Source organism: Solea senegalensis, linkage group LG12 (assembly GCF_019176455.1).
Source record: "Solea senegalensis isolate Sse05_10M linkage group LG12, IFAPA_SoseM_1, whole genome shotgun sequence".
NCBI classification, from domain to species: domain Eukaryota; kingdom Metazoa; phylum Chordata; class Actinopteri; order Pleuronectiformes; family Soleidae; genus Solea; species Solea senegalensis.
In genome coordinates, this window is record NC_058032.1 from 23043357 (window position 1) to 23066354 (window position 22998).

Genomic DNA, 22998 nt, shown 5'->3' on the forward strand with positions numbered 1-22998 from the left:
CCAGCACCATTCTCTAAACTTTCTGTCAAAAAGTACGAGGACAAGTTCCAGGACAAGGCCAACGACACTGGTCTGCAGGGACCTTTAAAAAAAGGGCTCCTGGTACTTAAAGTTCCGGGTTTGGGGTTTAGAGCCGGTGGAAAGTTCCTGTGCTGGAAATACACGTTCAGATTTAAAGACATAATGCTTTTATTTTGAAAGAGTTCTGTGCAAACATTACAAAATTCCCTCAGTGTAGGTTCCTGTTAAAGAAAAAGGAAGTGTTTTTGTGCTCAAGTCCAAGTGAAATCGCAAATCCTGAGGCTAACTGCGAACGTTCTGCTGCTCCACAGCAGGAGATGAACGTGTATTTGATAAATAACATGAACCCAGTGACGACTGATTGTCTCCAAACCTCTAGTGAACTGAACAAGTCCTGCTTTGTTCTCGTTAGCGTCATCGTCAAACCCTCTTAGCTCGTTTAGCGGCGGCGGCTCTTCTCTGGTTGATGGCCTTGGTGGTGACGCGGAGTTTACGCAGTCGCTGTTGGCGAAGCCGGAACTGCAGGTCCTTGGCGAGTTTCCCTCTCTTCGCTAAGACCTCCTTCACCTTCGGCGCGGGCACCTTAGTGAGGTTGAAGTCGCAGATTGTGGGGTAGTGGTCGTACATGACTTGGCAGGTGCGGGAGGACGGGAAGTAGCCCTCTGCGGTGACCGTCACTCTGTACTCGCCGGGATTCAGCAGCCGCCAGTAGTCGCCGTCGGCAACTGCGAGAATGGGACTGTGGAGTCACGGTTCGATCATCCAATTTTTGAGAAGAAGACCTCGTTAGAACAACAGTTCCTTCAGGGCATTTCATCTAATTTGGTACAGACGTCCACTGGAACCCTTGAAAATCAAGGATCACCATCAGGAAATCCTCTCAAATTTGGGGCAAACTTTCATTTGCTGATTAGAATTTGGTGGTGGAAGGTCAATGGTCGACTGAGGCCACAGTGACAATACATTACCCAAGGAGCCGTCAAAGTTTGGATTCACAAAAGGACCTGAACAATTAATCATTTTATAGTTGCTGTCGGCAACTGTGAGCTAAACAGACGGGAATGCGGAGTTACGGGTCGATCATCCAATTTTTGAGAAGACCTCGTTAAAACAACAGTTCCTTTAGGGCATTTCATCAAATTTGGTATGAACGTCCACTGGAACCCTTGAAATTCAAGGATCACCATCAGGAAATCCTTTCAAATTTGGGGCAAACTTTTTAGAATTTGATGATGGAAGGTTTGGACCTGAACAATTAATCATTTTATAGTCGCTGTTGGCGACTGTGAGATAAAGAGACGGGAATGTGGAGTTACGGGTCGATCATCCAATTTTTGAGAAGACCTCTTGAAAATAACAGTTCCTTTAGGGCGTTTCATCAAATTTGGTACGAACGTCCACTGGAACCCACAGATGAACAGATTAGCACCTGGCTAAAAGTTAAAGTTGCATGTTTGTGAAGGTGAAATTCAAGGATCAGATAAAACTGTACCTGATCGTATGTGATGATCAATGTCCTCCACTTTTATCACGGCGTCCGCTACACCTGCTCCTGTGTCTCTGTCGCGAACCACGCCTTTAATTCCTCTGTGAACCTGGAAGAAAATAATCCAGAAGTCAACGCAGTGTAAATGACAGCAAACGGGACAATTTTACATTGGATTTTTGTCATTTGACTCTTCACCTGCTCCATGTAAACCAGCAGAGACTCTCTGTTGTTCTCCCACTCGGTGGGAAGTTCGCTGGCGTGAGGGAATTTGTCGCAGGACAACTCCACCGTCACCTCGAAGCAGTTGGTGTGGAGGTAGCTGAAGTCGTTCATGCCTGCGAAACCGTACAATCACATCGTTTTAAAAGTCTCAGTGTTGTCCAAAGACTGGGTCAAGACCCACAGATGGGTCGCAATAAATTCCCCTGGTTCTTCTTATGAGCTTTAGAAGCTATGTTGCCTTCACTCCTGTTTTAATGGAGAGTTTTGTAGCGATTTACGTACCACGCTTGTCTCCGATGGCTACTTAGTCATTGTTGGTCCTACACTCATAAACGTCCCCCCTGGAATCTTGTCTCGACCAAAATGTCAGTCAAATCAAGACAAATCCAATAAAGATTCCAAAGTTGGTCCCTAACTCTGTCAAGTTCTGCGATATATCGCCCCATCTCGGGGATCCTGACATCGGGGTGGTTTCCTGCCAACATGGCGGCGTAAACAAACTGAGTCACATGGCGTCCACAGCTCTATAATCATTGGCCAGAAATAAATTCTCTTACTTCCTGGTACGTTGTGCCAGTCGGCTCCGTTGATGATGTTGTTGTATTTGAGGAAGTCCTTGTTGTGGCAGGGTCTTCTGTCTGGGTTGGACATCACCTACTCACACACAGACACACACACATACAGTAACATGGTGGGACTATAACGGGAGCGTCGTTCAGGGGGAGGAGGACGGACCTGATTGGTGCTGGCGTACGCCGTCGCCAACCAGCGGAAGAAGCTCTCGTCGGCCGTTGGCGTGTGCTCGCGGGGAGCCCAGTCGCGCGTCATGTCGTACGGGTACGTGACCACCAGCTCTCCGCCGTGCAGGTTGGCGCCGAGGACGAACGGGATGTCCTGTATCCAGTTGATGACGGCGCGGGTCTCTGACGCCACCTAATGTTGGAGAATTTCATTATCCCAGCTCTGTTTATGAAGATCTGAGGCCACAGTGTGGAGTTACGGGTCGATCATCCAATTTTTGAGAAGAAGACCTCGTTAAAACAACAGTTCCTTTAGGGCATTTCATCAAATTAGGTATGAACGTCCACTGGAACCCTTGAAGTTCAAGGATCACCATCAGGAAATCCTTTCAAATTTGGGGCAAACTTTTTAGAATTTGGTGGTGGAAGGTTTGGATTCACAAAAGGACCTGAACAATTAACCATTTTATAGTCGCTGTTGGCGACTGTGAGATAAAGAGACGGGAATGTGGAGTTACGGGTCGATCATCCAATTTTTGAGAAGAAGACCTCTTGAAAATAACATTTCCTTTACAGTCCCTGACAAAAGTCTTGTCGCCTGGGTACAAGTTGACCTTAAGTGCCCCTTAAATATATGTCTAATCAATTTTTTTTTACAAGAAATGGCTAATTTTAATCCCAACAGTTTTTGAAGTAATGTTTTGGTGCCAAATGAAACTTCTGAAAAGCATTCTAACGTTCACAGCTTGGTAAAGCCCACTGAGTCAGTTTTTGCAAAGACAAAAGTCTTGTCGCCTTGTCATATGATGCACCCAATCCTAGATTACAGCCTCTCCTGTGATCAATAATTGATCAATCAATTAGCAGGTGTGTATAAAATGAACCCCATCACACCAGACATTCACTTCAACTGCAACTTGACCTCTGACAACATGCCTAAGATTCACCCTGAGACCAAAGCGTTGATTATCAAGAGGCTGAAGACCAGATCCACTGCTGAGGTGGCTGACACCTTCAATGTGTCTCAGCCTCAAATACAAAGTGTAAGAAAAAGATTAGAAAACACTGGAGATGTTTTTGACAAGCCCAGGTCCGGCAGACCCTGCAAGACAACTGCTCGAAAATCCAAGGCCAGCCCCTTTTCCACTGTAGCAGAGCTTCACCAGGCCTGGTCACCTAAAGTCCCCATGTCAACCAGAACAGTTCGTAGAATTCTATCTCGAAATGGCCTCTGTGCCCAGAAACCATCACTAAACAAAAGGCAATTAAAAAAACGTGCGGCATTTGCCAAGGCCCACAGCCTGCTAAAAGGATGGACGCTGGAAAAGTGGCAGAAGGTGGATTTCTCAGATGAATCTTCGGTTGAATTACATCACAGCCGCCGTATATATTGCAGGAGACCTAGTGGAGCCTGCATAGATCCGAGATTCACCCAGAAAACAGATAAGTTTGGTGGTGGAAAAATCATGGTCTGGGGTTACATCCAGTAAAGGGGTGTGTGAGAGATTTGCAGGGTGGAAGGCAATATCAATAGCCTAAAATTTCAAGAAGTATTAGCTACCTCTTACATTCCCAAACATAAAAGGGGTCAGATTTTGCAGCAGGATGGTGCTCCATCGCATACTTACACCTCTACATCAAATTTCCTCAAGGCGATGAAGATCAAGGTGCTCCAGGACGGGCCAGCCCAGTCACCAGACATGAACATCATTGAGCATGTCTGGGGTAGAATGAAAGAGGAAGCATGGAAGACAATACCAAAGAATCTTGATGAACTCTGGGAGGCATGTAAGACTGCTTTCTTTGCTATTCCTGATGACTTGTATGAATCATTATCGAACCGCATGGATGCAGTCCTTCAAGCTCATGGAAGTCATACAAGATATTAAATATGGATCTCACAGCACCACTGCTTAATTTGCTGATGTTATGCAGCATATTTTTGTATTTGAAGTAAATTATTTGTTCAATTTTCACATTACTCTCTGTCGGCGACAAAACTTTTGTCTTGCCAAAATCTGACCTTTCTGTGTTCATTAAATGATCAATCTTTCTTCAGTGAAGCAAATTTATTTTAGTATATTGAACATGATTTGGGAGGGTTTTAGCTTTCATATGAGCCATTTCTAAAACCAATGGATTAATTTAAAGGTAGGTTATGAGCTGTTTTTTCTACAAAATGGATAAGTGACAAGACTTTTGTCAGGCACTGTAGGGCGTTTCATCAAATTTGGTACGAACGTCCACTGGAACCCACAGATGAACAGATTAGCACCTGGCTAAAGGTTAAAGTTCTTTCTAGGGTGTTTTTAAGCTGGTCTTTCTGACACATTAAAACCTCGTTTAGACCCTTACATCTATGTATCCACTTTTCTAACAAATGAGGGTCTTTTTGAGGGTTAAGGTAAAGGTAAAGTGTGTGTGACTTACAAAGGCCTCCTCAGACGTGTAGTGCTCAGGGATGGGGAAGTAGTGGTTGATGAGTTTGGACGGGTCCGTCTCCAGCTCGATGGCCGTCCACATGCCAGAGTTGAGGTCGGCGAAGTTGTGGTTCATGTCGATGCCTTCGTAACTATAGCGACCGAAAGCCCAGCCGGCCAGTTCTGAACCCTAAAGGTCAGAGGTAGGAGATGAAGAAGGATGGAAGCGAGTGCAGTTAGAGGAGGAGCTAATTAACGGTGGTGACCTTTTTGAAGGCCATCTCGTATCCGTCAGGGTTCATCGAGGGCAGCAGGTGGATCCGCGTCTCTTTGACCAGGCGGATGACGCGCTGGTCGCTGCGTTTGTATTCCTGACACATGTACTGCATCAGGTTGAGGAGAAGTTCGCGGCCCAGCGCCTCGTTGCCATGCATCCCTGCCACGTACCGGAACTCTGGTTCTCCTGCAGGGGGCGCCAAAACAAACACAAAGGTTATTATTTTTTTTAAATAAACTGCACCATATGACCATGAAAACTCTCTCCACTGCCGTGTGTTTTGGTGGGAAAACTCTCCACTCTGCGGTGTCGTGTGTTTTGAGTTGACGCGGCCAAAGACAACATTAGTACCGCTCAGAGTGAATCTGACCTGCACATGTTTACCTTTCACACACTGTTGGACTGTGTTGGTCTGGGACACAGTGGACGCCACTGTGGACGTCCAGCCTGCACCTGACCTTCTGACACCTATAATCTCTGTCCGTCATTAGATGAGCAGCGTGTCAAGGAAACAGTGTGAGGGAAAGTTCAGTTTCAGCTGCGATGAGGCAGAAATATACAACAAATAAAGTTTTTTTAATTGAACTGGACTAAACTGTAATTTATTCTTTGCAACCCTCATTCAACCTCAGGGTCAATTTATGCTTATCTTAATCTATTTATTTATTGTTAATACACATGACCTAATATATGCCAGGGTTGTTATTTTTTTGTAATAATTAAAATTTCAACTTTTGATAGATCTATAAAACACTGTAAAAGAAATAGTAACACTCAGAACCTTAAGTACAAAAATGTACCCATTGAAACTTGTGGAATTAATTTTTGTTGTTATGTTTTTATTCTGATGTCCTGGCTTGAAATTATTTATACAACATCGTACTGAATGAATGAATAATTATAAAAATAACTTATTTAATAGCGGTTTATAAACATTTTGCTGTGAAAGTTCATCATCGCATCACTGTTCCTAGCTCGTCTCACCCAGTTCGTGTTTTCCGGGGTTGTCGGAGATCTCCATGGCGTAGAGTTTCAGACCCATGTGGCTTTTTCCGATGCTGTAGATGCGAGTGATGTCAGGACAAGCGTCGTGCACCGACTTCATCAGCTGTGGGTGAAGAAAAATTCAGGTTTATGCAGTTTAGATATTGTCAAGTGAATGAATTGAAAATAATGTCAATTTTCCAGAGTCACTATAACAACTAATACCTAGTGTTGATATTTTAACAGAACTTTTTAGGTTTCCTGACAACAGAATTTATTATTTTAAGTCAAAATACAAAATGAAATACAGTAAAAATTCAAAAATAATCTTATCTTATGGATGTTGAATTTGAGTCAAATAGCATTTGCTTTCTTTGAAACTATTGATCAGGAGGTTTCCCTCTTCCTCTCATCATAGAAATCATCAGACAGGAAATATTGTATATCCAGGGCTGTTGCAGCATAAAAAACCTGGGGCCCCTAGCTGAGTGGGGCCCCCACACATGTAAACAGCCCCGAATGAGGCACTAGCTTGTTTCTAATTTCAAAGACATCAAAATCCTTTTTTGTTGAATCTATATTGATTTTGATGTAAGATGGCCCCTCAGGCCCCTGTTGCTCCTTGAAACACCACTGTGCATGTGTGTGTGTGTCCCACCTTCTTCATCTCCTTGTAGTTGTGGTGTCTAAAGTCCAGTTTGTCTCTGGACTCTGTCGGCTCCGCCTGCCACGCGTACACATTATGAGGATCTATGAAAAGATGGAGGTGGTGTGAGTCTGTTGTTGTTGTTGTTGTTGTTGTTGTCGTTGTCTTGTAGAAGCGTGTGTACCTGGCAGTGTGCAGCCCAGCACCTCTGCTCTCAGGCAGACGTCGCCGTCCGTCCCGTTCTGGTACCAGGTCTGCGGGTTGATGCGGATGTACCGGGCCACGGTGGACGTGTTGAACAGGGCGAGGACGGGCGTCTCTGCGTCCTGGTTCCCCTCGAATACCTTTGACACATGAGACACAGCACAGCTAAATCCATCTGAAGTTACATACAGAATAAACTAAGACACTAGTTTTTTACTGTGTAGTGAAGCCAAACCATAATAATGACGTTTTATTTTATTATTCATGGCTTTCAGGACTTTTAATCACAGACCTGACATTAAAAACCTCCCGTAAACATAAGATATACTCGTTTATATGAGGTGACTTCAAGTAAAATACAGTTTAAACGGTGATAAATAGGAAAACACTTTCACTCACAGCCTCTTTGGTCCCGTTCATACATGGTTTCCAGACCACAGAGTCGTTACTGAACTGCACCTTGTAGCTGTGAACCACGTCCCAGCTGAGTGAGAACGAAATAAGAGTCATTTTACATTTATAAAACGAGACGTTTACACAATAAATATGAAATAAATACTTAAAAAATAAAAAGACAGCGGGATGCTGGGAAATAATTAAGATATGAGCAGAATATACAACTTATATTGCGTTTATGATGAAAACACAACAAATAAAAGGTGTTTAAACCATGAGAGAAACATTACATCATATATAATGGACCATTTAAGATGGCTGCACCCTACTGGTGAAAAAGTGAAGTGTAATCAACTGGTAGCCAGTGGGCCAAAACTGGCCCGCCAGCATCGGTTTCTGGGCCCGACAGCTGATTTAACAATTCTGATATCTTCACCACATTGAGTTCAGTTTGGTGCTTTTATTGTGAAAAATACATATGAACGGATTCAAATAGATTTCAAACTAAATGTTTGGTTTGAAAAAAATCAAAAAAAATAAAAACACCGCTGTTGGGTTAGGGCAGCAGATTTGCCTGATGAAGATACCGTGTTTTGTTCCTTTATCATGAACAGTTAAGTCTCTGAATCCTTTCAAACGGGTAAACGTGATGCTCCAGACGCTCTGACCTTCAGTACTGACCTCCAGATGGAGTTGCGTCCCTGCAGGATGACACCGGTGAAGCGCGTCGGCCGCTGAGCGTCGACCTCCAACCACTGGTTCTTGTCTCGGTACTGAGCGCACCAGGCTCCGTCGTAGATGTCCCCGTCCTCGATCCCAGACTGAGAGACACACAAGTACAGCAGCACTGAAAGGTGAGTGTGGACACAGTGTCAACGTGGCGTCTTCTGAGAAAAGCTTCCTGTGAGGTCACCTGGATGTTGAGGCGTCCGCGGTGAGGACCCAGACCTCTGCGCTTGTAGGACGACGCTTTGAGCTGATGGTCTTTGACTCGGAGCGACTCCAGTCCCAGCGGAGGACATTCTGACACAGCCGACACAGATTTAGTCACAATATCATTATTATTGCAAAATCATTAGCAAGGGAAATGGAGGCAGTTTGATTGATTTTCTATTGATGGAGGCAGATCATTAGTTGAGTATTTTGCAGTTAGAAGTTAAACAGGAAGCGACATTTTAGACCCGTCAATAGGGGGCGGGGCTTCATTGCCAGAACGTAAACACGGTGTCCATCATCTTAGCTAACAAGTACATGAACGACAAAGAATGACATCCGCAGAATGTAGTTTTCAAACCGGTGGAGGGGGCAAAACCTCTAAGCTAAGGCTCAATCCTGTAAGTGCAGAGCATTCTGGGGGTTGTTGTTCAGTCACATGAACCAAAAACAAATTTCTCGGCCAGGAAGGCGCCGACTACAAATATTATTTCACATTTCTAGCACGTAGAAACAGTTTTCAGTAAAAATTCATATTCCTTTTAAAAGGACAAGCGTGTAAGTTTTAGTGGCATCTAGTGGTGAGTTTGCAGATTGCAAGCAAGTTAAGGGTTCTATGGTGGAAACGTGGTTCATGTGGCTCATGTGGTCAGAAGAGACCATATTTGGATAAGGGGGTGGAGCTGCTGAAGAAGCAAGGGGCATAGCTTCCGACAAGTCATCATGTGCGACATCTCCTGTCAATCACACCATAGCCACGCCCTAAGGCATCCTCTGTTTTGCCTATTTGACTCCAAACGGGAGCATCATTTCCAAAATGGACGCCATGCTGTACTGAAGAAAAACCTGAAGATCGGAATTAAGACCAAATGTTTACTAACAATTTAAATCATGTAAGAACAGGGTTTTTCTGGAGTCGCCCCCTCCTGGACATTCTTGAGAATACAAGTTTCAGGCACTTTGTCCTTTTGCTTCCATTTCCAGGTGTTTCAGTTTGTGGCTCTCTCTAAAGGAAAGAAAACGATTGAACATGAATAAAAACATAATTATAAACGTATTATATCCAATTCACTTCACCACTTTTGTGTGTTTGATGAATGGAGGTTGAATTCCAGCACGTTCAGTGTGTTTTTTTTTCTCTCTCATTACAGCTAATGAGTCGGTGGCTCGTGTGTTTCTTTAACCCTGTCCGTCCAGCGTCCTCAGCGTCCTCGGCGTCCTCTGCCGCAGCAGTAACGCCTCAGACAGACTCTCATTGTCTCACTGAGAGTTCAGCTCGGTTCACGCGGCCTCTTCCTGCCAGCAGGACGCTGTGGAGAAGCGTCAGCGCTGAGCTTCAGAAGCAGCATCAATGAATGCTACATGTGTGACATTAAAAAAACGTCCCCACTTCTCCTTGTGGTCCGGCTGGATCTCCAGCTCGTCTGTTGTTGGTGTGAACACGGGGCTTTCTGCCAAACCAGAGGCAGAAACACTGTGATGATGATGTCCAGAAGACAAAGACAGACAGATGACTGGACATGAAACCATGACAGTTTGTGGTTAAACCTCTAAAATCACTGAGGTCATGAAAAACACACACAAACATCTGCTTCGTGGCTCATTTGAGGGTTTTTCTGATTAAGGAACAAAACCCTCAAACCTTCTGTTTTCTCATTGTTGACTCACTGTAAGACACGGAGCTACGATGTCTCATCAACGAGACAAAAACCAGAGGACAAGAAATGTCCAAACAAACATTTGAGGCTAAATTTAAACACAAGGGAAGAGAAAATTTGTTCAAAATTGGCTCAAAAATCTGTTGTTTTTTTTAGAGAAGGTCTGATCTACTCTGGTGGCAGTGCTGGGAGGACGAGGGCGCCCTCTAGGGGCACCTTAGTTACCTAAGTTCAGTAAAAACAGCAACTGGTTAATCAACATTAATTCAAGTAAAGAGGAAATGGAGTTTTACTTAAAAGGCACTTAAAAGGTCACTCTAGAGTGACCTTAGTTTCTTTTTGGATGTTTTTATTTTGCCATGTTGTGATATTACAATAATTTACAATTATCTTTAACTCCTACTGCTTTTTATTGTCTTTATTTTATTGCTTAATTCATGCCAAGTAATATTTGTTGTCGCTTTCTCGGAATTTCAAAATAAAAGCTTTGATCTAAGAAGTTCAAAAAGAAAAAGAAAAGTTGGTACCTCCAAAAATTTCCTCAACTTTGGATGAAACGTTCCATTTGTTCTTTTCTATACTTCTCCAACTTTTCTAACATACAGCACATATGTAACTGTACATGCAAACAGAAGCATGATAAATCATCACATATGTACTTTAAAGTTCATCTATGTCTACGTGTGTTTATATAATAAAAACATCATAGACTTCTAACATAAACACAAAGAAACCAGTCACTGAAACATGTTAAACAAACCCACTGTGGACAAAAACTTACGCACTGCACCTTTAAATTAAAGAGATTGAAACCATCTATTTGTAGTGTACAGCTTTGGATATACAGTATCAGGAATCAGACCTGGGTCAGAATTTAGTGTTAAATTAGTAAATAGTTTAGTCACATATAAAAGCTAAATAAGTTTATTATATGTATATTAGAAACATAGACTGTATATGAAGAAATGGACAAAGTCTCGTTGTGAAGCTTCGAGATTTGGGATTTCAAGACAAAACACAAAAACCTGAAACGAGGCTCCTATTGGAGGACACCAGCTGTCAATCAAGCTAGTGTCCACTCATGTCGTCTGTTTTCCTTTAAAATGGACCAAGAAGAAGAGCTGAAACTAACGATCAAGACTCAGGACGTAGAAGCTGGTTTTCCCATAGACCTTCCATTCAAATTGAGTTCTTTTCGAGACCAGAGGAGGCGCCCCCTAGTGGCTATTCAGTATATTTTTGCTTACGTCCTTTTTTTAATACACAGTCTATGATTAGATATAACAATTTTCCTCTAAATCTCTGACCCTCGTCTGATTTACATACTGTATATTCTTCACATACGTACTTGGGAGCGTTCCCGTGCCGCCGGCGCCTGATTGGCCGCCACGTTTTTTCACCTGCGGTTTGGTTTTCTTAACGACCTTTGACTTCTTGGCGATGACTCTGCGTTTTTTGAGGACCACTTTGGGCTTCTTTGCCACGCTCCTGATGGACCTGCTCGCTACGGAGAGGCAAACTGTTTTTAGGCGGTTAAACTACTTGTTGTTCCGTCTGCTACCACCAGAGGGAGCAGTGGAGAGGCTGCAGCTCATGAAAACACAGCTTTCCACGTTTAATATAAAGTATAATATATATATAATAATATATAAGTGGACTAAAGGCTTAAAATAAGACGATTGACAGTTTGAATGTAAACGTTTTTTGGTTTCAAGTCACTGCCGTACGTGACTTGTTATTATTGGACTTCGTAAAAAGGAAACAACGGAAAATGATTGGCTGCGTCTTTTAATTTTCATCAATTTGAGGGGTTTTGTCATACTTAAAAAAAATTGCTCTCAATGATGTGAACATGTTCTGGCTTTCTTTGCTCCACATAACAAAAAAACAATCATTAAAACTGAATAATTTTCATTTGTCGACAAAACAGACAATTTCTTACAACTAATGGATAATAAGTTAGAAATAAGTTTATGCAAAACCATGAAATGAACACAAAGCTATAAAAGCTTTTACAGTCCTGAATTTGACAGATGCTTGTACTGATGTTTAAGTTAAATTCGAAGTATTTACATTAACACTGTTTTACAGTGTCAACATACAGTAAAATAATCGTTTGTTTTCAGCAGTAAACGAGGACGAGGGTCGTCCTGTTTCTGTGGATTTTCTTTCCTTCTTCTTTAAAACAGGCATCACCAGCGAGCATCTGTTTTCCATCAGCAGAAAACAGTCACCGGGTAGAATGTGGAACATCCTCCCCCAACCACTCGGACACTGACTCCCTGACCGCAGATATGCAAAGACCAACAAAGCTCTTTTCACTCTGAACCCTTGAGGAACATTATTTACAACCAGAACCAGAACCTGAGCCACTAATGACACTAAAGCACAAGTTAAACAAACATTTTCTCCTCAAGTTCAAGTTTTATTTGCTTTTTTGTGGTTTATTATTGTGGGAAGTTTGACATGCAACACTCAAAATTATCATTTTTATCAAACACATGAAACTAATGAAAAATAAAGTGAATTAGAAGAGATTGATGCGAATTTAACAAGTTTTCTCCTTAAATTCAAGTTCTTTTTTGTTATTAAGGGAAGTTTGATATTTAACCTCAAGTTCAAGCTTTTTTTTGGGTTAAGTTTGACATTTAACAGCCTCTGTTGGTTTTCTTTATGGGGAAAAAAAAAACACATGAAACTAATGAAAGATAAATGCTAATTCATCATTTAACAAGTTTAATAAACATTATATCCTTAAAATTCACTTGGTTTGTTTATTATTGAGGAAAGTTTGACATTTATCCTTAAAATTATAATTTTTTATCACCACTGTTGTTACTTTTTAATGGGAAAACAAAGAAAATGTGCATTTGAAGCGATTGATGCTAAATTTAACATCTAATTTTTCATTTAGGTACAATAAATGACTCACCTAACTCCAGAGGACCTTCATCTTCTTCCTCTTGTTGAGGGACAGGTCTGCTGGTTGTGGACGTGCTGACGCTGGTCGTTTGTGGTGTGCTAGGATCATCTGTGGCGTTCCTCACAGTTCCTCCTGCAGAGAAAGGACTCACGGTCGTCACAAACTCGACGTCTGCGGCCGAGGCGACAAGAACAGATCCCCGGAGCAGAAACAGGAGCAGGAGCAGAGTGAGGTGAACGACCGCTGCCATATTAACTGTGAAAACACACACACACACACACAGAGAAACACCCGGGCTCTCATTCAACCTCTGTGACCTACTGTTGTCAAGACGACCGCCATGTACAACACAGCTTCCTGTCGCTGGTTTGGAAAATAAAAGACTCAAAGTAAGCAGCTTTTTAAACATATTATAGGACATAGTACTTCAATAATTTCAGGTCAAAGGTCAAATTCAAGCACTCTCAGATAAAGCTGTGGAAAATCACAGGTTTAAAAGAGATGATGTTAAAAACGGTCAAATTCATATTTTTTAATAACAGAAGGATAAAAAAAGTAAAGAAAAACACAAGTTTTACATTTCAAAATAAGTCTAATAGACAAAGACGTTTTCATTTCAGGCTGTCAATTTCAGAAAACACATTTTTTTTACTTGAGATTATCAGTGACAAAAAAAGGAGGGATTTTATCTCAATGCCTGTGATATTGAGGTACAAATGACAAACCAGGCTTTTATTTTGAAGGTCTGATTAAATCTTTTGCTGCAGACTTGAACCAACAGTGAAAACCAAAGTTTAATCCAAGGATTAGACTCTGAAAGCTCTCCCACAAAGAAAGGCTTCAAACATTTAAATAAATACACATGGAGACTGTTGGGTCTAAATCAGTGTTTCTCAATCCTGGTCCTGGTAAAGTGGTCTAAATCAAGTCCTAAAGGGATCTGTATTGATGGTTGCACAGTGCCACCTGGTGGCCATGTCTCTTTTAACTTGAACATGCTCTCACTTCACTCTCCTGGTCAAACAGCTTCAACGACACGGACGAGAAGTTTAACACGACACACATTATATAATCCAGTGGATTAAAGCATTTGTCATTTGTGTGACTTGTTGCTGAGTAGTTTCCAGAATTAAAAAAATATGTAGAATTATAAAAAGAATCTCTGTAGAAATGACATACAAAGAAAAAACAAGGTTGACTTATCACCAAAAACCTTTTTTCTGTTCAATTTATGACAATAACTGTGTCCACGTTTGAAGAATATAAAGAACGTCTTTATTCCCCCGCTGCTGCGGTCTACAAAACAAAACAAAACACTACTTCTTCTTCTTTAAAAATAAACAAAAAGAGGAAAAAATAACTCAATTAAAAAAATATATTTACAGACAAAAATGGATGTTTCAATTAAGTCTAGTATCTACAATCCTCACTCCAGACGTCTGCCTCCTCGTCCTGTGATGGTTTTGAAAAGGAGTGATATCTACTCATTAAAGCTGCGGGAGGCAAAAAACAAGACTTCTTCCTCCTCTAGACTGTTTCCAGCTTTGTGGAACTCTGGGAGAACTTTGACTAATCACAGGACAGTTCAGAAAGAGAGTGTGAGAGAGCGCCACCTATAGGCTGCTCTACCCAGAAGAGCCTTCACTGGAAAAGCTGCTGTTCGAGGAAACACCTACGCTGTAAATAAATGTACAAAAAGAGAGAAAGAAAGAGTCTAAAGCAGATCTGGACAATACACGTAAATAAAAAAAACACAATTAAATGTGGGCGGAGCCTTTCCAAGACTGCCATCACATATGGAAAGCGTGTTTGTTAACGTGGTCAGAACGGAGAGCTTTATCACAAAATGTTAGCATTTATCGACCTGGAGATGAAACTCAATATTAAACAGTTTTATAAAAGATCTCGCCTACCCCAGCTTTAAATCACATGACCCCCACAGTGACTGAGACTAATTTGAGCTAATGAAGGTTTTTAAGATGCACAACTGTCACTTTTATGGCTGTGAACAGAATAAAAAAATATTTTCAGTAAAACTGAGACAAGTGAATATTAGTTGAAAAAGTTAATTTTTACTGTCAAATAACATTCAGCTGCGTGTTTCAAAAACGGGAAATCAAACACACACTCACTTTTTACATTTATTACACACGCACACTCGTACGACCGAGTGATGTGGAAACGCGCAGCTGAACGTGTAGATCTGTGTCCAAACCTGAACGTCCACATGGATGCGACAAAAGAAAATAAAACAAAAAGGAGGAGGAGGAGAGAGCAGAGAGTCCAGAGTGAGGAGAGTCTCCACATTTCAAGGCTTCCACAGCTTCAGCAGACCGTCCTCGCTGTACGTGCTGATGAGGTTCTGGTGAGGGTGGTGGGCGATGCCGATCACGTCCTTCTCGTGGACCTGGAGGGACAGAACGCGACATGTGACCAAGGTGTCTGAGGTGAAATAAAATCCTGTTTGAGTTAAAACAAACTCAAATGATCTTCTAGTCTGGTCAAGAAGTGGGAAAAAATTGCTAACTTTCTTTGGGGAAAAGCTACTTTTCCATCATGATACTGAAATAACAGTATTTGTGGCCATATTTCATTGAATTTCAAAATAAAGGTGCTTTATTTGACATGGAATAACACAATAAAAAGGGATTTATGAAGCAAGACCTCACCTGTCAAGTCATGGTGATCAATACCGGTTGATAACAACACTAACTCAGGGGTGTCAAATGCACGGCCCGCAGGCCAGAAATGAACCACCAGAGGATCCAATCCGGCCCGAAGGATGAATTTGTGAAAAAATATAGTATTTCACATTAAAATGTTATGTCCCTTTGCTGATCTACTGTGATCTATGAGTTATTTTACACACGTGTAAATAGTAAATCAGGGTTTGTGAGGTAGGAGTAAAAAATACCCGGGAGGCCCTGTGATCTTAAAAATTCCAAGTGCCAACTACTAAAAGGAACCGAGTATAACTTTGTTAAACCTTCATAAGAGTTTTTTTTCTGTGAAAATGGGCAACACAGGCAAACGTCTGAGCGGATTAACGCCACATTAAAACATCTGAAAAGCAGCACGTGGAAGAACTTTGATGAGAAACTAAAGAACAAATCTGCTGACTGGCCAGAAGAGACGTCACTAAATATTAAGTGTAATAAGTTTATCTCTAATTATTGCAAATTCAGACCAAGAAATTTCAGTGAAGCACCTTCAAAATAAAAGCATTTCACTTGTGAAACACGTCCTGACCTTTTTTGAAATGAGTCAGCAATGGAAATCTTATTCACTGTTTTTTTTTTTTTATTTGCTGCTCTTTGTTTGCTTCATCTATGTCACTGTGACTTCTCCTGCTGTTGACGCTTGAGACAAAACAATTTTCTTGGAATATTATGCTGTAGTTTGGTTAAAAATAGCATCCTCCTCACTTAGATCAAAACTTCAGTCTGAACTTTTTTGAACATGACATATATATATGTATATATATATATTTTTTTTTCTCTCCTGAATGCTTTGATCAATGATGTTTCTGAGGCGTCACGTACCGTCAGCGTTCTCTCCAGTTTGCCGGTGACTGTGCTGAAGCAGTAGAGCACAAAGTCTTCACCCACGCAGTAGATCCACTCGCCGCGGGGGGAGAGAGTGCAGCACACAAAGTCGCCTCCTTCTCTCTTACCGGAGCTGAAACTCCTCACAATCTGTCATCACGCGAACAAAACACATTCATCTGAGTTTAGATGAACGACGTGAGACGACAGCGAGCGTTGCAGCGATGATTTGAACTGACCTGTCCCTGCATGTTCATGATGACCACAGTGTTGGAGCGGTTACACACGACAAAGTGCTCGGGGTTCTTGGGCAGCAGGATGACGTTGTTGACCGTGATGTCGGTGCCCGCGGACGTGCCCAGAGGTTTGAAGGTGTTTGAGCACTCGGTGGTCTTCACGTTCCACAGCTGGAGGCGCAGAGGAGACGGCGGTTGTTAGGATTTTAAACACACGACACGGACATGATGATACCGGTTGACAGGGAAGTGGAATCAGAACGTCTGTTATTGTTCTTGGTCTCTAATTCTGTACAACAAACGCCTTGGTGTGAACATTCACATAAAACAGAAGAAAGAGAAAAAATAAATATGCCTATGTCAAAAAATATAAATAAACACAACTTTAAGACTTAAAGTGCACACATATGAGAAAAATTAAAATGAAGGGAAAGGATTAATGAATCTATTTGAATTAGAGCAGTTTTGATTAACAGATTAGTCAGTTTTGAGTGTTTTCTTTAATAAATAAGAGAACCTCCCTGAGTTTTTCTTAAATGTGAATACTTTTCTGGTTTCTCTGCTTCATATCACAAAGAATCAATTAAAAACGGTTTGCAGATCATTTCGAGGTCTGGTAAACACAGATCAAGGTTTTTCAATATTTCATAATATTTTATGAAACAAACAACTAATCAATTAATGGAGAAAATAATCAACAGATTATGAAAATAAATGCCTTCAGTCATGCAACTCCCTGTTTCTAATGTTCTTTCCCTCAAAGCCTACAAAACACTGACTCTCTTCTCACCTCAAACTCAACTTTTTTAGATCTGCTTTCCTACGGTGACCATTTAACCAACTGTTGTTTTGTCTCCTGTCTATTTTTAAATGCTGTTTTATTAAAAGTTGTCCTTGACTCTCTTGAAATTAAATGCATTATCATCATTAATAATAATAATAATAATAATAATAATAACAATAATAATGCTCAAAGGAAAACTTCTTTAACTTCTGCACCTGCTGCTCATTTTTTCTCAGGGAGGAGACAAAACAAGACGACAGCAGTGAAAAGTTTGCTCTGAAAACGTTTCAAAGCTGCTGGGAACTGGGTCGGTTTTTCAGCGTCAGACATCAGGCTAAAGGAAGCAGCAGGAAGGTTTGGTTTATAGTCAAACATGTCTTTGTCACTTTGGACTTCTCTTACCTTAACTGTGCCGTCAGAGGAAGCGCTGATGATGTGGTGACCGTCTGGAGTGAACGTGGCCTCGTTGACGAACGACGAGTGTCCACGAAACTCCTTCAGAGACTTTCCTGACTTCAGTCCGTGGACTCTTGATGCAGAACAAACACAACAATCACAAACATGACCCAAGAAGAACAACTACACACAGAAACCAGGACAACTGAAGGTTAGATTGGATTTTTACCGGATTGTCTGGTCGAAGGAGGCACTGAGGAGCTGACTGCTGTCTTTGCAGAAGCTGACGCACGTTACTCCTTTACTGTGGGCTCGTTCAAATCTCCTCAGACACTGACCACTCTGGATCTTCCACACCTATGAACACACACACACACACACACACACACACACTCACACAGTTAAATGCCAATGTCATCTGAAATCCCCCTCCCCTGTTTTCTTGCTTATTAATACTGACCTGTAATTGTAAACCTCTTCTGTTCCAATAACATTTAACTTTCTAATACTTTATGCAAATGATTGTGTTACAGCAACACTTTCAGGCATTTAAAACTCTTAAAAGATAAGAAAAAGAAGATATGAGATAAAAGCTAAATAAATATGCATGTAAAGAATAATAAAAACGTGAAATAAAATAAGATGTTTAAGAAGATATAATCAGCAAGGAGAGGAATAAAATATTACAGTGTAAAAACATAGGTGCATACACTACAGCGATATAAGAGTGATTCATTAAAAAAAATCTTAAATGGACCAATTTAGCAAACAAAATCAACAAAAATGAATATGTAGTGGATGTAACACTTAATCAATTACTAAATTATTTGTAAACGATTTCAATGATCGTTCTTTTTTTATAAATAATTAAAACAGCTTTTTCCAGCTTCTTAAATGTGAATATTTTCTGTTTAATTTACTCAATATAACAAAGAAAATCATTATGGTTGAAAAAAATCCAGACACTCAAGGTCATCATCATTATTACGAGGTTTGGGACATTTTCTTGACCAAACAACTGTTCGATTAATTTTTTTATATTTAACGGAGCAGATGCAAAGGAAAACACTTAAACTGTCCTAAAAATCTAATTATTAAACTATTATTCAAAATAATGGATCATTTCAGGACGTAATTAAACAAGATTAGGAGAATTACAGTGAAATTTTGTCGTCTACCTTGATTTTTCCATCCTGCGCTCCAGTGGCCAACATCTCCGTGTCCCGACTGAAGCCCATACACAACACGGCATCGTCCATCATCATGAAGTTATCCTGAGCCTGGTACTTCAGATCCTGCCAGGCCACAGTTTCATTAAATCACGGGTCATAAGGAAATAATGCAGTAGTTTAATATGGAACCACACGGCACCATCTGGATCGTTTACCTTTCTGATTTTGCCTGTGGTGAAGTTCCAGACCTCGATGAATCCGTCCACAGAGCCGGTGACCAGGTACTGACCATCGGGAGAGAACCGTGAACATTCAACGTGAGATTTCTGTCCAAACTGTGGGAGGCAAGAAAAAAACAATCCACGTTACAACATGTTTAAGACACAAAACTGACAATAACTCGAGGAAAAGTGAAGCCAGTGATGTTACCTTGATGTGTCTGCTGAGCTGCGTGGGGAAACGCTCCTCCTCCACGTCTTTAACGGCTGCTTTACCTCTGAACAAGTCAATGGTCATACCAGGAGGCAGGAGACCCTGGTGCTGCTGCCACTTTAGTGACTGAGGGATACAAGAAACACAATTAGCATTTTAGCTGTGTGCTAGCACGACTGGGTTCACACCTGCAGGTTTCCAGAACACTTACCTGTCCCAGCAGAGCCAAGAGACGAGACGGTGGCACCACACTGACCTCACCCGCCAGAGCCTGAGCGATGGCCGCTCTGCGCTTCTCTTTACTGCTGCCATCTGGGTACGCCTACGTGCACCAAAATACATACAATAACATTTGAATTTTCACCTTATGTGCCAAAGACACCATGAGGACAAACTAAGTTGTCCGTCTTTGGTGTTTAGGCTCCATCTATTGCCAGTATTTAATCCAAACTGAAATATAATTTGGCCACAAGTGCCTTTAACTTAACTATTCCACAAAATGTGAGGTTATAGGATCAAAACTTTAACTTTTTCCACTGTTTTATGTTTTAACTCTTATCTTTTTTATATTTTATACTACATTAATTCTGCTCCTTGAGGATTATTTTATGTTCTTTTTAAAGAAAATGGTTTCTATTTCTCAAAATTGTATTAATTTCTGTCATTTTAATCTCTGTGTTGTTTTAAACGTCTCTTTAATTCTGTTGTTAAGCCGTGCCTACTGCTCCATTTATGACAGAACATGGCTGAACCAACTTGTTGTTGCGTTTGGTTTGGACTCACCTCTCTGGGATCGAAGTAAGAGCGAGCCAGCAGGTTCTCCAGGTGGATGTATCGCTCTGGTTGGGTTTGTTTAAGCATAATCATGGGGTCGGTTTGCCTGAGAAGTGAACGAGCCGCTCCCAGCTCTCTCAGCTCGATCAACTCTAACACAACCTGGTCAATAGACGAGACAAAACATACATTGATTAGATCATGGCAACATCATAATAACTCCTGGGACTTCATGTCACCTGTGAGACCATATCCAAATCTAACCGGAACCACATTATTCAAACCATACGGACACTGAGAATGATTTAATCTAAAAAGCAAACACATACTATAGATGATTCTGAATTAAGCCTTTATACACACTACAGACAATCACTGATAAGCCACAACAATAAAGATTGTTACTGGTTGTAGTGTCAAAGCTGGTTGGTGTGAGTTGACAGGAGGACGATATGTATCAGATGACATTTTTTATAACCCTCACCTGTTCATAAAGGTCAATCAGGGTCTTGTCAGGCAGCTTGAGGGACTGGATGGCTTGCAGGACAGTGTCCCAATGTCCACTATTGATGTCTGCCACAAAGCTCTCTATACTGTCCACAGTGTTTAGAGACACGGTGGTCTCCTCCTGCAGTGTGGCTAGAGTCCGGTGCAGACTGTTTTCCTTCAGGTACTGCATAATCAGACGGATAACGCTGTGGAAAACACATATTTAGGTCAGCAAATATTCCCAGACAATAAATAATTATCTAAGATCGGGAATAAAATCCTAAATTGCATAGGAAGCTTTTAATGTGGAAAAAAAGTAATTTTACTGTGATTATTGCTTGCTGCAAAAACAAGTTGAACCTTCCTCAATAAAAGTAGGTTGCTACTGAAGTTAGAACAGATTGGGGTTGCAAGTAATGATTATTCTCTTGGATTAGATTGTTTTGAACCACAAAATGTCAGCAATGTCAGTTATTATGACAACAAACCAAAATCTGTTTTAATGATTCATTTGATATGTTGAGCAAAGAAACCAGAAAATATTCACATTTAAAAAGCTTTTTTTCATTCACTTGAACAGAGATGTTTCATTTCAGTTTGTTTTCTTATTGCATTTCTTAAATAATTCCTCAATGACAAAAATGCTGCATGAAAATATTTATTAATTAATACAAAAATATATAAATGGACAAGAATGTCATATCGCTACTGTATTTTTATCATTATTGTTAAGGTTTACAGTTTGATAATAGATCATTGTATATATTAATTATATATTGAACGTAAATAAATAAGTCAATAAGATGTATTAATGACGTATTAAGTTTAAAACATTTATCTTGTCGGAAAGAGCAGCGTCCTCAGCAAATGGCAGTGCAATCTTAGCTAATAATGCTAACTTTTATTTCCACTATACTTTCTCTTATCTTTTTTATAAAAATGTATTACAGTAAAAAACAGAAGCGACAGAGAATGGTGCACTTTGTAAAACCCATCGACTGTTTAAACCTTCACTTAGTAACAGCATTAAAAAGAATACAACATCCACACCGAGATAACCGGGAGTTAGCTTAGCTTAAATGGCTAACGCCAGAGAAGGGTGAAGTAGGCCACGTTGGCAGAAAATGTGATTAAAAGCGGACTTTTTAACAATAAAGTTGTTGCGGAAAAGATGCCGATTTAATGTGGATGCACTGTGATACTTACTCTGCGGATTCCACCTCCAGAGACATGATTATTAACGTTTAAATCGCAGTCAGAAGACAGTTTGCAGCAAGATACTGAGAATACGGCAGCAGAAGGTAGCACGCAGGAAACACTCAAACACGGAAGTGACAAGAGGAGCCGAGGGTTTTCAGAATAAAAGTTTCGACCGTTAATGTGAAGGTGGATTATTATTTTATTAACATGAATAAACATTGTATGTGACACACTTTAAACAGAAATATCCAGGTTATCTTACCTGAATCACCATTTTATTTCCAAATATATTTCTCAAAGTATAAACAAAAAAACATCTGTAAATTAATATATACTGTGTGTGACATCTGTTCTTAATAAATCCAATAAAATTGTTCTGGAAGAAATGACATGCAGTCTTGATTATTAGTTGGGATTGGGTATGTTGTTTCCCCAGCTATTGTTTTTACTTTCATTGGAAATTAGAACTTTTCTGCTGTTTTCCTTCTGTAGGAAATTGAGTGAGTGGTCAAAGTTAGATCAAAGGTAAACAAGATAAAAGCAGCAGAAGCCACAGCATGACTCAGCATTCTCCACAGCATTTTCTGCAACTAAAATGCAAATGTTTTACATTTTTTTCATTGAATGATCGAGAGATTGATAGAATGCAGAACACAGTCAAATGTAGGTCAGTGTTTCCAAAACCTCAAAATGAAAATGTCCTAAAACACTATTGTTATTTGGCCTCAAAACAAAGTAGAATCAAAGAAATAAGATAATAAGATAAGATAGTATTTCATTTGTCCCTCAATGGGGACATTCAAGCAGTTACAGCAGAAAAGACATGTCAAAAACATAATAAATAATAAACATACAATTGAACATCTATGAATATACAATATATTCAAATAAATAATGAAGATAATAAAATAAAATAGTATTTGCACTATATACTATAGAATATCCAGAATATATAGGGCATAGTATACATATTTTTGCATATATTATAAATATGATATACTGCATCAGTATGAATTCAAATCTGATTTAATGGATTTATCGTGTATTTGACCTTTAG

The 22998-nt window shown here is 40.4% G+C and overlaps 2 protein-coding genes across 3 annotated transcripts; both read right to left on the reverse strand.

The window, feature by feature from the left end:
• Positions 1-171: 171 nt before the first annotated feature.
• LOC122778267 (probable carboxypeptidase X1) lies at positions 172-13425 on the reverse strand. 2 transcript variants are annotated; one of them, XM_044039981.1, is made up of 15 exons: positions 12923-13425; positions 11339-11494; positions 8313-8422; positions 8081-8220; positions 7403-7487; positions 6984-7143; positions 6812-6903; positions 6154-6277; positions 5159-5355; positions 4903-5082; positions 2468-2665; positions 2290-2386; positions 1706-1845; positions 1514-1616; positions 172-746 (listed from the first exon to the last, which is right to left on the reverse strand). In XM_044039981.1, exons 1-15 carry the CDS (start codon positions 13332-13334, stop codon positions 442-444), a joined length of 2499 nt encoding a protein of 832 aa, XP_043895916.1. In that variant the 5' UTR covers positions 13335-13425; the 3' UTR covers positions 172-441. The 2 variants fall into 2 exon arrangements, with proteins under 2 accessions (XP_043895916.1, XP_043895917.1); XM_044039982.1 differs by lacking the exon at positions 11339-11494 and having other exon boundaries at positions 12923-13423.
• Positions 13426-14165: 740 nt separating this feature from the next.
• LOC122778268 (WD40 repeat-containing protein SMU1) lies at positions 14166-22056 on the reverse strand. Its single transcript, XM_044039984.1, has 12 exons — positions 21948-22056; positions 20737-20947; positions 20262-20414; positions 19690-19800; positions 19476-19604; positions 19262-19381; positions 19053-19169; positions 18104-18231; positions 17881-18007; positions 16698-16865; positions 16456-16608; positions 14166-15320 (listed from the first exon to the last, which is right to left on the reverse strand). Exons 1-12 carry the CDS (start codon positions 21971-21973, stop codon positions 15222-15224), a joined length of 1542 nt encoding a protein of 513 aa, XP_043895919.1. The 5' UTR covers positions 21974-22056; the 3' UTR covers positions 14166-15221.
• Positions 22057-22998: the final 942 nt, after the last annotated feature.